Raw genomic sequence first — 16,288 nt, 5'->3', positions numbered from 1 at the left:
CTGGAAGTTCAAAACCTATTGTTAATTTTCAGTCTTGGAAACAGATAAACAACCAAATGTGAGGATTTATTCCATCTTGTCACAAATGAAAAAGACTGCAGTGGTAGTTCCTGTACGGTGTGATCTTGTCATCATTGATCCTCGTGCTGGAATCCCAGAAGCTGTCATTAGATGGCATCCAAAGCTGTCTGTAGATGCTTCATAACCACTTGTTATTAATTGGCTCATCAGGTACCACGCTGCTCATTTACCCATTAATTTAAACAGTAGCGTATTGGACTTTTACTGAAAAGAATGAGAATATATTAAAAAAGGAGGAGAAATACTGAATAAATGCTGGTTTTGTAGAAATGAGAAGGATTCATCTTTCTCGTTTTTCCCATTTTCCAATATAAACTCTCTTCACCCAGGAAATACAGAAAAGGTCTGAGGTCTGCCTCTATAGGGAGCTTTCCATAGTTTGAGCACTTAGGCCTGAAATATTTAGGATTACAGAGGAAGCCATAAAACATGAGCTCTTTCTCCTGTATCTGTGTAACAGCTCATAGGGCATTTCTGGGTGTAGTAGCTTCTCTTTATGAATGGACATCTTGAAAGCAGTATTTCTTCTGAGTAGTTTCACTTTGTAAAGGAGATAATAAAAGGTTCCAGTGTGCTTTTCCTTGCTTTGGGCAGAGGACAGCAGGGGTTGACTTTGCTCTTTCTGTCTGCCTTTGGTTAAAGGTGATAATTGTGCCTGGACTCCTGTGTGCAGGCAGTGCCAAGATGCAGGATTATCTCCAGCTACAGGAGAAACAGGTGAGAATTGGTTTTCTAAAGCAGAGACGGGTTTCCTTATTTTCTTTTAAAAATAATGAGACGTTTCTGAGAGAGAAATGAGCTTTACAAAATCTGGGGCAGAAAAGTCAGTTAACAGCATACATGTATGGTGTACAATGCTGATGGAACCTGCCTTGATTGAAAAGAAATGCTGTGAAATTAACTCCTCTGGTTCAGATCAGCATTTTTGCTTTCTCTGTGTTTCTCACTAATCTCTCTCGCGTATAATTTCCAAGGCCTAGAAATAGGCAGAACTTAAGTCTTAAAATTGGGGCTGGGCCTAATTGGGCTGGGCCTAAAACTTTACGAGTTACGCGTAACACCGAGTAGCTGGTGGGTTTCCTTACCATTACTGTCAACTGAAGTCCTTGGAGGTGGAGGTAGCAAAAATGTCTGGTTTGTGAAGTTCTTTAATTACCCACCCACTCATTCTCAAGGCAGCCCTCCTTGGCTATGGGAAGGTCTTACTCCTGACCCTGGGTAAAATTACCCCATTCGTAGTTTCCTTGACTGCATGTTTGTGCTAGTCTTCAAACAAAACAGACATTTTATGACAAAGTAAAAACTTTGTGACAATATTTGTTTTGCCTTTTTTTTTTCTTTTCTCCTTTTCTTTTTTTAAACTATTACTTTAAAGATATTCTTCCCCCCCTTTTTTAGTTCCTGTCTCTGGTTCTCATATGGCTGCCTCTGCTTGCCAGCATTCTTTGAGCAGTTTCCCACCAACTGGAAAACAGAGGGATACAAAGAAAATTGATCTGCACCTAAAGCCAAAGGCTTTTCACACAGTCTCAAAAGAGCGGCCACACTCCTTAGTGGACCTTAAGGCCTATAAAGACACAAAAATTTTAGTGGCAAAATTTTTGGAACATTCAAACTGTAATCTCCCTCCAGAAGTGCGTCACGTAGTGAACAGCATACGGTCAGTCATTAAATCTGATGAGAGACACATGGAAGAAGCCATCTTCAGTGCCAATATCATAGACCAGGTAGGCTCCTGATGTTCTAAAGATGTGTCCGGTTTCCATAGATAAAACCTTTTTGAAACGTTTTTACAGTTTAAGTTCTTCAGGCAATGCCTACAGAAGCTCTTACAGTGACATGGCATTAGCAAGAAATAATTTGTATTTATTGGGCAGCAATGCATTTTACACTGCAGTTCAGACAGAAAGCCTGGCTGTGCTTTCCAGGGGCCCAGTCCTGAGCCCTGACCGGCTGCAAGGACAGAAGCAGGAGGGGTTCCGGAGGGCTGCTCCTCCTTTGGAAGAGTTTCAGTGTTAAACAGCTTCTTTAAATGAGACCTTTCCTTACCCCGTTTTCCCCATTTTCCCCTTCTCCCCTCCCGCCTTTTCCCGCAGGTAATGACGAGCTCCCAGCAGAAGGGGAGCGGCTGCAGGAAGCGGCCGCGGGAGGACCTGCACCTGCAGAGCTGCGGCGCCCTGAGCTCGCCCGCCGCCCCGCCACGGCTCCGCCGCGCCCTGGAGCGGGAGAGGCCGCACAGCTTAATCGGCGTGTGCCGGGAGACCATCCTTTGAGAGCCCCACAGGTATGTCATGCCAGCTGACACGGTTATGGAAGAAACCAGGACTGGGACAAATACGAGTAGTGGATGACTTTGAGAGGAAAAAGTGTCTTCCTTTGGAATTCCACTTTTTTCCCCACAGCAGGATAAGAACGGCTGTTTTTCTGAATGTAAATTTCAGCCTTGATTTTTGCAAACTTTTAATCGATTTATTAGTTAAGTCATAACAAGTGTTTTCCCAACCAGAAATGCATTTATTTCACTGTACTTACAGAAATGCTACTGATGCTGCCCAGCATTTCTTGAAAACCATTGCAAACCCACCAGAGACTGGCTGTACAACTTAAAAGTTGTATTTATTTAATGTACCTCAAAAGTGTTTTAACTATCGTCAGTGTTTTAATAAAAAAGTATTTCTGGACTTTGCCTTTTCAACAACTGATTTGGATACAAACATAAAGGTGATTTATACACACACACAGTGCTGCTTCTAATCCATTCTTCCAGTGTCTTTCATTCCAGACTAACTGATTTGTCCAATTAAAGCTGCTCCCCCCATCCCAGTGCTGCCCTTTTAAACTCCAGTACTGGCTGCAGTGTGGTTTATTCCCGCTTTGTTCTGAATGTTCACGAGTTCAGTCCTGCACTAGTGTGAGCAACCAAGAACTGATATTTAATCCTCTGCAGTGGGAGACCAAAAGATGCATTAGGGAAGAAGACTGAAATTCTATATTTCCAAAAAGCATCTTTCACAAACTTTTTACCAACACCAACTGATAGGAAGTTAGAGGAATTTTTATCTAGCAGAGCCTCGAATATTTTCAAAAAGAATTGTTACTCCAATTCATAGTTTTGACAACTTTATTACTAAAACATGTTCTTGTGGTTCTGCTGTGTTTATGATTTATTTAACATTGATCTTTAAAAAAATATCAAAAAGTAAATATCGACACTGATTTCATTACCAGCATAAACACAGGTCTGCCAGCAACATCTTCCAGTGCAAGCTTCATCCTGGCTCTTTCAGAGGAAATTGGAAAGGCCTTAAATAAAAGGTTCTCATAAAGAACCTACCACAGGTTGATGTTTCGGGGTTTTAGTTTTTTTTCAGCAGTGCTTGTCAGTAGCCTTAGTTTCCATTTGAGGTTTAATCATATACTGGTTTCATTTGTGTCACTCTGAGCTGGGCAGACATCCTGTGAAAAGGTCACAAAGGAATGTAGCTGAAGATGGGTAGTTTTAAGTTTTACAGATTCATCCATTTTAATGTATTTTAATTATAGCATGCTTCTTCTGTATTGATGTGAAGTTACAGTGACATCCAGTGGCAACAAGGTATGCTAATTGAAAGCTTCTACTCTCAAGATCATAATGATACACAAATTCCTAATTCAAGAGAATATTTCCTTTTTTAAAAATAATCTGTGACCTTTGCAACTGCACTTAGATGAAGAATTAAATGATCTTCTACTTGGAATTTTTTCTATGTAGTTACACAACAAACAAAATAAGCAAGCTTCCTTTCTTATTTCAGATTTATTAGTGATAGGTTAATTCTTTCCTAAGGTCAGTTGCATGCAACACACTAATCCTTGAAGTACAGTCATCTAAAGCTCTTTAGTTACTGCATGGTAAGGCTTCTTAAGTCACAGTGTATTTTCTTCAAGGCCTTGGCCAAAAGAAAAAAATAGACAAAGTTACACCAATTAACATTTATCTCATAAGGAATACAACTTTACTACTATGTTTTTTATCTACACACATTCTAATACTGCTGATGGTGCTAGGTTATTTGTCAAAACAATTTACATTCAGAACACATTGCCTTAGGAATAAGAATGCTTTATAAAAGACAGAAACAGGTAAGCATGGCTTTCCCATTTTGAGCTAATATGAACAAAAAGGTAATATGCAAAAATTAAAAAAAAAAAAAACCCAGCCCAACACATACATTACACAACCTGTGCAATAAGTTATCCATGAAATAACTCTGTTAAATCATAAAAATCACAAGCATTAAAAATAAATATGTATCTAAATAAATATTTTGATTTTAATCTTGTGGCAATTATTCTTTATTTAGCATATGAAACACTTGTTACATGTTTATGTTCACACCTTGCCAAACAGGTTACACTTGTCATAACAATACCAAGTACTACAGTGGTTTTCTTTACAGTAGAATCTAAAAGTTTGAACTGCACACATTCCTTTCCACTGAAATACCATCGATTCAGCACCAGGTTTAAAATTATGCAAAGTCATCAGTATTGGACCACTTTATGGGACTGGGATTTTTTTTTTAACTTGAGGCAGCCAGAACTTTCTCTTAATTGCTTCTCTTTGCCATTTCCTGCAGTCTCATTCATCAAATATTCACATTCACTGTGTTATCAAACAAGACAGACATACATCACTCCACATAAAGGTTACAAATAAATATGTTTTAAGTTCTATGAGAAAAGAGTTTAGAAGATGTTCAAAATACTTAAATGTTTACAAAGATTTTTGTCAGTGATTATTGTCCTTGACCATCCTTCTCAACACTTTTTGTCAAAGAAATAGAAAGGAAGGAGAGAAAAGGCAGAGACACCTGTCTGTTCCTTGTTCTGGAGTCCTCAGGTCGGCTTCCAAGCCTTCCATTCATACAAAATACAAAATTCTCTTCAGCTATGGCAGCTTCAGCTTGGATGGAAGATGTTAGATGTACAGGGGAGTCTCTTGACCTGTTAGAAGCCTGAACATGGCAGCTGGCATAGTCTTCATGTGAATCTGTCAATTGATTACACAGACATTAATAGAGCTGGTACTAGTTTAAAATAATCCAGAAGGCCCCACGTGTCTCTCCCTGTGGTCAAAGTGAATTTTTTGTCTTGGTTTCTATAGATTTTTTACTGGAATTTTTAGTTCAAAGTTCTCTGGTTTTAAGATGTTGGTTTGCTGTCTTTGCTTTTTTTGTGTGGTTTGGATTGTTTTGCTTTGTTTTTTAATTATTTAATAATGACAATTCATGATGTGACATCATATAATTTTAAAAGCCACCTAAACACTTTCTGTTGATACACCCTATTCCAGTTACAGTAGAATTTACAGACATTAAATAAGAAGTAGCACAAACCTCTCTGAAAATTCATTCTGCTGTTCAGGAATTAATGGAACTTGGATTTGTGTTCTGTCTTTCTTCTCTGTGAGAATGTCATTTCATATTTTCACCTAATTACAGTGTGGTCCTCTGAACACAAAACTTGGACTTTGCCACCTGATGTTTAAATGCCAGTCAAGAGTTTGGTGGAAGAGTTTCTCTCATGGCTGATGTACTTAAATTCCTTCCTCCAGGAGTACTGGGGCTGCAGTCCCCAGTGCCAGAGGGATTTCACAGACTGACAGAGTCCAAGGCTCAGGTAATCAGGGCTCCACCAGAACTGCACTTAAAGCTCTAAGTACCTACTGGACAACACAAGAGGGAGGAAGGGAAACTTTACTAACTGATAATACAGACCCTCACCAGCTGCCTTGGTATCTTCTCTTCATGCTGTAAAGAAAAGTTTCATGCTGTATTGCTATGTTAGGTGAGAAGTGACGCAGCAAAGAGGGGCCGTGAAGGCACGGAGGGGCTGTTGGAATCTACAGCTTTGCTCCTGACAAAGTGCACATGCTCCATTAGCATTTGTCAAGTGTCATTTTCCAGAAGGAAACCACCTGTCTTTTATTTTTGTCAGAGGAACCAGTGGGAGATCTGGCCAGGGTTCTGTATTAGACTGCCATTAAATTCAGGAGGCATTTGGAAAAACTGGGCGATCTTGCTTATTCATTACTGATCTCACTAGAAGTACTGGAGAAAGGTGTCTTAACTTATTCACAAGGTAAGTTGGAAATTAAATTATTAAAATGTATATGAATTTGCATCTCTCAGACGTAGTAATTCATTTCTATGGCAGATGCTGTGGTGATAAGCCAAAAGACATTTTCCCAGCCAACACACCTGAGTGATTTCTTCCTTTAATCACTTGATTTAATTCAAACAGTAGGTTGAAGGTACAGGATTATGCCAGGAACTCTTAAATATGAATGGAAAAATGCAGTAAATGTGCATCAGCAGGTTTGGTTTTTTTTAAATTCTGTTGTTCTGTATGAGTGCCAAAGTCAGTTTACTGAATTGTGGTTTTAATGCTGTGTTGACACTCTTTTTAACTGAAACATTTTTTCAACTATTTTACTTCCTTGATAAAGACTGTTTCCTTACCTCTCCCACTGAATTAGACAATGCTTGTACAATCTTCTCATGAGCAGTAGCCACGACGCTCTGCCCGTTGATCTCGATAATCCTGTGTCCCACTCTCACCCCTCCCCTCTCTGCTATTCCGCCTCGCATCAAGCTGCAAATCTGCCAAGAGAAAGCAACGTTCAGGGAAGTTCAGGAATATCATAATGCAGACTTACTGGGATTTAATGTGTAATAACAAGTGGTGACACTCGTGAGGATTCCAGAAGATGCTTGTCAAAAGGATTAATTAATGAGTTTTTAAATGTTGCTTTAGTGGTTTGTTGGAGGGAGCTTTTTCCTGAGATTTCTGCCTATCATGATTTTCATTTTCAGTCTCTGACTGGGAACATAAAAATACCTTTCACAGTGATACAAGTGTTAGCCATGCAAAAGTGGAGTTGGGGGAAGAGAGTTTTATCCAGTGTTGGGACACAACTTCCAGTGCCCCTGCAGAAGAGAAGAGGGCTTTGCTCTCCAGGGTCACAGCTTCCCTCCACCTTGTTCAGTGCTGCTGGCACAGGGAGCTTGGGGTGAAGAAGGCAGGTTAGGCTACTCTTCTTTAACTGGCAGCTGAGCTTCCAGTAAAGAACTAGGCACAAGTTTTGAATGTTTACCCCTACAACGGGTAATAATTCTTCAAGAAGAAACTAGGTTCAGCAGACACAGCCCCAGCAGACTTTGCTACCTGAAGTAACCTGAGGTTGCCAGATGTCTAGAGTCCAGGCAGAAAGAGAAATCTCAATCCAGTGTGGGTTGAGAATGTTTCCTCCTTAGCAACAGTATCTGTGCTGCAAGGGGATCCTCCCTGGCAGACTAGACTGCTGTGCATTAGAGAGAAATTGCTGGTCAATTATTTCAAAAGACTAAGCCCATGAATCACACAAGGCAGATAATGTACAGCTCAAATCTCTGGAACTAAGCAGAATTCAGCAGCATTGGGATTTACCTTTTGTTTACTGAGAAAAACCAGTTTTGGGGGGAAAAGAAATGAGTGCTGGAGCATCAGCTAATGCCTGTTTCTGCAGTGGTGAATGACACACCAAGAATCATTATTTGCTGTGATCTGGTCATTAGCTCAGAGCTAAATACAAGTATGATAAGATGTGGCTTGTGCCCCAGTGAGTTTGTTATCTAATTAGGAAGCACAGTATGTGGGGAGATGGCCAGGCTGGAATGTGTTGAAGGTAAAACATTGTGGTTGACTGAAAGCTTTTCCTGTATGGCACTAGCAGCTTCCTGTACATTCTCCACAAATAACAATGCTATAAAAAAAAAAAAACTCCTCTCTCACTAGAAGTTCGGATTGTTTGATATGAGGACTAAGAATATATTGTTATTCTTTGTTTATCAAAGGCCTTTCTCAGCCTTCAGGAAAAAACCAACCCTATACATTCCTCCTGCAGTGAAATTTTTCTTCCACCATGCTCTCTCCAGTGGCTGTGTTACCTCCTGTGGTCCTTAAAGTATTTCTGATGGCCTTCAATGGAAAGAAGCACTATGACTTCACAGAATTGTGTCTTGAATTTCAGTCACATACAATATATCATTTTGCAGGTAGTCTACCTTCTAATCACACAGCTCACAAGATAAACCGTATTACACAGATCTCTTTTACAGAAAGCTTCTCAATTCAAGTCTCTTAGAATAAGTTTGCTCCTTGCTGTTGGGGAGCAGTAATCAGAAAGGACAAAAAGCAGCATGTACCAAAAGAAACCCTGTAAATACATTTTTCGGGGTCTAAAGGAAAATAGAGAGACAGTACAGCTGAAATAAAAGCTTTTGGAGCAAATGGAAATGTGATCCCTCACCCCACCGGCATAAAGGAAAAGCTAATGGCTTGCATATCTATCCAGAGCCCTTTCCACTGTGGCTCTCAAAGCACTTTTAGCACTTTTAATACCATCAGTGAGTTTCTTTATTCTAACAGCCCCAGACATATAAAGTGTTCTCTTCATTCAGGAATCCCTCTCCAGGGAAGGAAGGCAGCTTCCTTTTGTGAGCATTAAGTGTTTTAATGAGGTAGAAAGAGAGGCAGACACAGAGGCTGAGTGGCTCTGCCCAGCCTCCCAGACCCTGCTAAGCCAGAGACAGAACACACAGAGAAAAAAATATTCTGCATTTACAGCACACATTTAGTGACTCCTGTATTTGCAAGGGCTGACTCAAAGCAGCCTTAAGAGTTTTGTCTCCAGCCAGTGGAGCTGTGACAACTGAAGCTGGTGAGTTTAAATTGAGCAGAACTCTAAGTAAATATGATTTTATTCAGCCAGGACTTTTTAACCTGTTGTATTTGTTGAACATGGCAACAGCTATAATATTATTTAATAAAGCAAGAGAGATCTGCATCTTGTAAACAAGAGTCCATATTCTATTGACTCTGTAAACTGAAGGGGAAAAAATTGAAAATAAAAGGTGTAAACCACATTGGTTCAATCCACTCAGCTGTGACAGGTTTGCAATGCCTTAGACAAGTATATCAGGTGTGAAACTTCAGTAGCTTCACAATGTTTTATTGCAACTGTCCATAGAGTAGCAAAGGATAAAATAGTGCCAGACAAACTTTATTCTGTGTAAATGCCTTAATCATAACCTATTAAAACCAGATTTCTCCTCATCTCACTTTTATATTACACTGTTGAAACCCTGTAAATTTTTTGCCAGTTTAAATAACAGTAAACAAAACAGGGAAGAAATACTAAAATGTTCAGTAAAGTTTTACTGTATTTTTAGATAGCTTGTGCTAGGCTAGGGACAGGGTAGATAGAGTTCTCAGAGAAAGTGAGATCTAGACTGCAAAGTAAAAATAAAACCAGTAATACACCCATTTTTTCATAATCTAGAAAAAAATGTGATACACAAGGACCTCTTGTATTTAAATAACACAATTTTAAAAGAACTGTAGCATAACGACTTTCAGAAGGTGGCTGATAGGTCATCTACTGCTCACCTCCCCATCACACAACATTCACACTTGTTACATTTGTATGCACAACATCCCTTCTTTCAGCTGCAGCAGTGCAGTGTCTGCATGTGCCCGACACCCGGTGCAGGCAAACCCAGCTCAGATTTCTGTGTGGCCAGAAGCTGCTCTGTGTGTTCATGGGCTGCTCCCACGACCATGGCTCTGCATCCTGCACTGCTGAGACAGGGTGAAAAGGAACCTCTGCAAAGCTGCTGGCAGAGGATGCAGAGAAATAAGTCCCAGCTGCATGGGAGGTAATGAGGTAATGGCCTACCAGAAAGAGACATTTAATTATATCTCTTCTGACAAGCCATTTATTTCTTTGCTCTGCCAATGCTGAGCCAACAAAGAATAACAATATTACTTCTGGCTCCTATAATAATCTGTAACAATTGCTGGCAATTACAAAACTACTTTTAAAGAGTACAGTGTCAAACTACCAGAGAGATATATTTTGCAGTCGTATTTTCAAATGTAGAGAGAGTTTTTCAGAGGAAAGGATTTTACAGGCTCAGAGGTTTGTCTCCATAGCAGCCTAACAAAAGATGTTAATCTCATCTTTTTGTTCACTGGCTTTCATATTCAAACAGACTTTTCATAAATGAAATGCACTGCAAGGCTTTTTTTTTTTTTCTATATGAAAAGGATTTTTTGCTGAATTTGGTGAACGTTATATTTGATGTCATGTGAATACTGTTCATTTAACTGGAAGGAATGATGATCCGCCAGTGTGGTGACAAATGGCCAGTAGATGGAGGGAGCACACTGTGACAGAAAACAAGCAGAGCCTGCAGAATTTACTAAACTGAGGCTCCAATCCTGTAGGAGATGGTTAGCAGGGACAAGCTGAATAGACTGACACACAGACTCCCTGTCCATGTGAGGGCATGGGATGCTCCTATTCCACCTCAGCCTGATTCTTTTCCCCAGCCCTGATCCCACCCCCACCAAAGCTGTGAATGGGCTCCTGAAAACTTGATAATCCCAGTGGATGCTTCCAGGTCCTTAAATGTATTCCCTTCTTTTGATCATAGTGGAACATACAAGATTTACAGAGGTGAGCAGTTGGGAAAGTGATCAGTGCCTCAGGCAGGACACCCTCGGTGAGATCAGGTGAAACCAGGTCCTGGGGCAGGAATCACGTCAGAGTGCATCCAGCTGGAGCAGGGCTGCAGCAGTGTCCTTTATATGGCATCTTAGGTGGAACACTTGAAACTTGGGCCAGGAGAGCTGCAAAGCCACTGCTGAGCCATCTGTTTGCTGAAGGCCAGGAAGGCTCGTGAACCACATCCTACAGTCACCTGCTCCTCTTCCACCTCTTCGAAGGGTGGCAAACAGAGCTCTGGCGATTTCAGTCAATGCATTTCACGGAGCAGGGGTCACAGCCCATAGCCTTTGCCATGTGGTTTTCTGTGTGAGCAGCCTGATTATTTTTTTTCCTAGACTGGAGGAAGAGGAAATGATCCTGCACTACAGCCAGTGTCTAATGCTAGTGTCAGCCCCCAGAAAGGCCAGTGACTACCTGAGCTAGTTGTGTGGGGAGTTTGCTTTGGAAAGGTATCAGAGAACAGCTTGGGAAGGAAGAATTGCAAGAGAGGACTCTGAGCTGCCTGGGGTAAGTGCTCCCTGCCACATTTGTTCTCCTCTTTGCTGCTGTTATTTCAGGGAAGCTGCAGCACACACCTGGACCACAACCTGTACAATTATTCTGTAATGAGAGGTTTAATTTTTGTAAGGGTTTAGTTTTAATAAGAGGAGGTCACAATTATATTCCCTTGCCTACTACCATGTGATCCACATAAATTATGCACAGCAGAAGAAAAAAGTCTGAGTGAGTGCATAATGAAATTTTAGAAGGAGAAACAGAATCAGGTCTAAGATTAAAGTGCTATAATTGTAAAAAACCTTTTTCAGCATAACTTTTCCTTGCAACTGTGGCACTAATAACAGTTTTACATAATCAGGCTATTGGACCAAATAATCTGGGCTATAAATGTTGTTGCTGTATTACGTAGGAAAATCCCTCAAGAATTTCTCCCAGTGTCATCCATTTGCATTATATTACTCAGAGACTATAAGGTTTTAATAAGCAGTAGAAAAAGTGAGGTCATGCAAGATTCTTTCAGTACTTCCCTATGTTTTCTTTGAAAAAGAAAGAACAAAAAGTAAAGGGAAAAATTCCCAAACAATCAAAGAACACAGAAACTTACAATTCCATTCTGTACACTGAAGCCCAGCTGGTATTTTAAGTCTGGCCGTTTTATGAGGACAGTGGTAACAGGAGGACAGCTGACAATGTTCAGTTTGACTTGTGTCTGATTCTTGAGTCCCTGTAAGATATTCCCAAAGTCAGTATTTCTGAAATGAATCTTACTGTGCCCTCATCTGTGATTTCCTAATTGCGAGAGCATTAAGCAGCTGATCTGAGGAAGAACAGTGAGAGTTAACAGAAATTGGTTAACTTAGAGATACATTTCTCTTATTTATTTCCCAAGACATTTGGCTCAACAAAACACTAGAATTTTTACCTTTAATTACTACAGAAATTTAAACAAATCTTTCAATAAAAACTGACTACTGCTTGCCCTTTTCCAGCATCTGGCTAATTAATCTCCTGCTTCTGCTGCTCTTGGTAAATCTGCACAGACATCAGATCTAATGCATTCTGAGATTCCATCGTGTCTGCAGATTCTTCATCTGTTCACTTGATCTGTCCTGCAGTCTACCAGCCTCCAGCCATTTTATCTGCATGGAGCCCAAAAACACACAGAAGATTTTAATCCTTATATTTTATTCTGGAGGCTGTGAGGAAGCTTGAAACTTTGAAGACAGCTGAGTAACTTAATTTAGGCAAGTCTTACAGACCTGGCCTCATTTGTTATAGCCCAGTAATAAAACTGCAGTCATGTTCTCCAGCCCTAAATTCTTGTGCCTTATCACTCTTGAATCTCTAATTCTGCTTTTTGTTAATGACAGATTACTGGGTTTTTTTGCAGCGTTATGAAAAATTGTATCTGCTGGAAATCTACAGGATCACTTGTCAGAAGATTACATCTCTGTTGGCTTACAATCTACAGCATAGAGTTGTAAGTTTGGGGTACCTTTATGATCCCTTGGCATGTTGCAAGAGGTAGACCAACTAAACTGGTACCATTAATGGACATAATTTGGTCTCCGATGCTCAGTTTTCCTGAACGTGCTGCAGGGCCTCCATTCATCATGTTGGCCAGGATAACGGTGGGTAGAATGGATCCCCATCCAGATTCCACAATCACTACCCCAAGAATTTCTCCCTTCTGTTTTTCTAGCTGGAGCTGCAATCAAAACGGAAAAACATTTTTTTTTTGCTTTGATTCGTTTGACTTTGAGCATGAGTATCTTACTTGTTCCTGAATAAATCTACAAATCACAAACCAAATTCTGTCCTTTGCCATTAGGTAGTAGCATGACTTCAGTGTTAACTGTGGAACACACAGCTGTTTGCTCTCAGGGGCAGCCTCCACTTGTTTCCTGAAGGTCATCGAGGTTTAATAAGTATTAATAAGTTTAATAACACATGGTTACCTCTGTAGGAAGTGGTGGAACTGGATACTAAGTGGATGGGAATGAATGCTAAGGAAGTCTCTGTCCACGGAACCTGGCAGCCAGAGGGGGAGGCTCTAACATTCTGTGGCTCAGGCAGTGCCTGCAAACCAGGCTTTGTTCAGCTCCGCTCCTATCAGTACTGCACAGGTTGTCTCTTGATCTCAGGGCTTGGCTGTCCTTCTTTTCAGACAAGGATCTCTTAATTATTATTAACATAATTATTATTAATATTGTTAATTATTGAATATACTCGTGCCTAGCATGTTCATGTAAGATCCCTGATGTAACGTAAATGATGCCTTCTCCTGAACTGTCAGTAACCACAGCACAGCCAACACCTGTGAAGTGGAGCCAGAGTTTAAGTAGAGAACATGCTCTTGAAGCAAATAACAGGGAATTATTTTCTCTCAAATGTGGAAAGACAGGGAATGCTGATGGCCAGCTGACTTCTGCTGAGGTCATCTATTGCAGAAAGCCACAACTCTGTCAGCTCTTTCTGTGCCAGTGGTTAGGTGAAAACACCTTACACTGTGTACTCTGAGTAGCACAGAGCTTATCTAGCTCAGATGTAAATGTACTTCATTACTGCTCTGATCAATGGAAACAGAAAGACCCTGAACAGGAAAACAAGAAATCCTAATAGCCCACAAAGCTGGTTTTAGTACACGGGACTGATGAAGGACACATCTGGAAATTGTAACATCATCCTTATAAATGCCAAAAGATATTTCTGAGAGCTATATTACTGTGAAAAAAAAAGAAATGGATCAATCTGAAATGAAAATCCAAAACTAGTTTACCTCTTTGCAGTTTTCTGAATTGGAGAAGTGTATGAGATCATCATTGTACATCTCTTGGGTATTGATGATGTCACTGTATTCTTTCTGACTGAGATCCTCTGGGTTAATTCCATTGGCTCTTAAAAACTCTTGGTAAGCCACACTGAAAGCCTGACCAATTGACTGAGCTATGAGTTGGGCCTAGAATGCAGGAAAAAACAGCTCAGAGAATGAACAGATTAACAATTTACCAATGAAACCACAAGAAACCAGGAGAGAGACTGGATTTTAAGACAGAATCAAAGTAAGGATCCTGCAAAGTTTCTGCATTAGCATGAATATAAAGTCACTTTAAGGTCTATTGGACAGAAAGAACCCATTACATCCAAAATCAAATTGCAAACTCCATTAAAATCCCCTGCTGCTTTCCCCTCAGTAGGTTTCAGTAGCAAGCAGCCATATGCTGCTCATGTACCCGTTCCAATAAACACTGGAGAGTCCTGGCTTCAGCCCAACATGGAGCAGAGCTGATGGAAGAGTGCCACAAGCCCTGCCTCTGAACACAGTCTGTGTGCAGGGATGAGGAGGGGAGGGATGCTCCGCTTGCACATGCCTGCACAGACGTGTGTGCACTGAGGATTCTGGTTGTGGTGTCACCTGCTGCTTCTCCACTCTGCTTTTCCAGGGCTGCAAACACTGCTTCAACACAGCCATCTGCTCCCCTATTGCTGCCACGATGCCTGTCCCACATTCCCAGCAAATGAAACCCCTGCTCACCCACTGCACATCTAGGACAGCTATTCCCATTAACACCCCGACTAGCAATGTCAGGGATCATCTCAGGAATGCAGCCAGAGCCACGATTAAAACTTGCTAATGTTGAGAACACCCATTCAAAACCCCCTGTCTTTCTTAAATTTTGGAGCACTTATCTACACATTCCACTAGATGGCAAGGGAACACAGAGAAACAGAGATCACTAAAAGGAATGCGTAGTCCAATTTTTCTACATCTGAATTATTTTTTTTCCCTACTCTGAGTTTACTGCAGCTCATAGGAGAATGCTGTGTTGAGTTTTGTATATTTTTGGGTCATCATTTGTGGGGTCATTGGGGCATATGTGTAACTCATGATGATATGAAACGTTAATTGCACCTTACACTCCCTAAAAATATTACTAATTAAACCTGTATTCTGGAACTGCAACACAACTTCTTAGACAGTCGGTACATTTTAAATGCATTTTGAATGCATATGGTCTTCTGGACATTATAACTCTGTATCTCCTTACAATCTACTGATCAAGTGTTTTCTTTGATGCTAAAAGGTTGTTCTCTTATTTCATTTGTGCTGCTGTACACAAAAGCACCAATCTGCTTGACTGGAGAATGACTTTAGAAAACCAAAGACGTAAGTAGCCTAGCCAGTCACAAACTGTTTCTTCATATCTTAAAGCATATTTTCAAGCCTCCACTCTACACCAAGAGGTTTGTACAGATTCAGAGAATATGCTGAGTTGGAAGGGATCCATCAGGATCATCAAAGTCCAACTCCTGGCTCTGCACAGGACATCCCAAAAATTCCATCCAGTGCACCTGAGAGAGCTGTCTGAATGCTTCTCGAGCTGGGTCAGGCTTGGTGCTCTGACCACTGCCCTGGGCAGTATGGTAGTAAAGAAATCACTCAGGACATTTTCATATCATTCCATTATTAAAGTTCATCACCAGTCCTTACTGAGTCCTTCTGATCTCCATTGCCACTGCTTTCTCTGTAGTTCATCCTCTGCTTTTGCCTTCATTCTACATTCCCAAAACCAATATGTCCAGATGTCATGCTCTATTCTATTGCTGCCAGTAACAGCCAATTCTCACATCCTAATTTCATCTCTGTCTCTGAGGTCTTGTGAGTGTATATGAAAGTCTTCAGCATTAGGCATAACTTAGAGATAATGTAATTAAGTTGCTTGGAAAGGTCACCCAAGCAAAGCTGTGACAGAGCTGAACCAACTGGGTCTCAGAACAACCTCATTCTAGCACTCTGACCTTTAGACAATGCCATTTCTCCTTCACAGGCTTAATTGCTTTAAAATAATGGAAAGGGATTGCTTAGCTCAAAATATATGCAGCCTCGGAGTTATGACTGTCTGACCCAAAGAACTCCCATTATTTTTATCTAAATATATACCTAGGAATTATATCTATAGTTGTTCCTATAATAACAGTGATGAGAAATACGCAGTACTGCCTCTTGCTGTCAAGTTAGGAACAGACAACAAATTTTGCTTTTTCTGTTTTACTGACTTGGTACATTTTTCCATAAATGCTTTAGGTTGAAGTCCCTTGCTCTTCCCCTTCAGA

General features: G+C 40.6%; 2 protein-coding genes across 8 annotated transcripts in view; one reads left to right on the top strand and one right to left on the bottom strand.

Annotated features, from left to right (window-relative positions):
• ENTREP2 (endosomal transmembrane epsin interactor 2) overlaps positions 1–11,250 on the top strand; it is a 95,916-nt gene extending 84,666 nt beyond the window's left edge. Inside the window, exons 10-13 of one of the 2 annotated variants that reach the window (XM_066195916.1) lie at positions 724–798; positions 1,480–1,808; positions 2,178–2,365; positions 11,011–11,250. In XM_066195916.1, the coding sequence (XP_066052013.1) occupies positions 724–798; positions 1,480–1,808; positions 2,178–2,354 (581 nt within the window). In that variant the 3' untranslated portion in view covers positions 2,355–2,365; positions 11,011–11,250. Of the gene's footprint in view, positions 1–723; positions 799–1,479; positions 1,809–2,177; positions 2,557–11,010 lie in introns of those variants that run through there. The other variant, XM_066195915.1, reaches the window with a different exon arrangement.
• The window catches only part of APBA2 (amyloid beta precursor protein binding family A member 2), an 85,428-nt gene continuing 72,353 nt past the window's right edge, over positions 3,214–16,288 (bottom strand). For 4 of the 6 annotated variants that reach the window (XM_066195909.1, XM_066195912.1, XM_066195911.1 and 1 more), the window contains 5 exons: positions 13,953–14,132; positions 12,669–12,881; positions 11,778–11,897; positions 6,585–6,725; positions 3,214–5,113 (listed from right to left, as the gene is read on the bottom strand). In XM_066195909.1, coding sequence (XP_066052006.1) covers positions 5,042–5,113; positions 6,585–6,725; positions 11,778–11,897; positions 12,669–12,881; positions 13,953–14,132 — 726 coding nt within the window. In that variant the 3' untranslated portion in view covers positions 3,214–5,041. The remainder of the gene's footprint in view (positions 5,114–6,584; positions 6,726–11,777; positions 11,898–12,668; positions 12,882–13,952; positions 14,133–16,288) is intronic. The other 2 variants (XR_010722979.1, XM_066195913.1) reach the window with 2 other exon arrangements.

This window comes from Chamaea fasciata, unplaced genomic scaffold (assembly GCF_029207755.1).
Source record: "Chamaea fasciata isolate MVZ Bird 193981 ecotype frontalis unplaced genomic scaffold, bChaFas1.0.hap1 SCAF_14, whole genome shotgun sequence".
Classification (NCBI taxonomy): Eukaryota; Metazoa; Chordata; class Aves; order Passeriformes; family Sylviidae; genus Chamaea; species Chamaea fasciata.
Note: the sequence above shows the minus strand (reverse complement) of the source record. Positions and strands in the feature narration are given on the sequence as shown.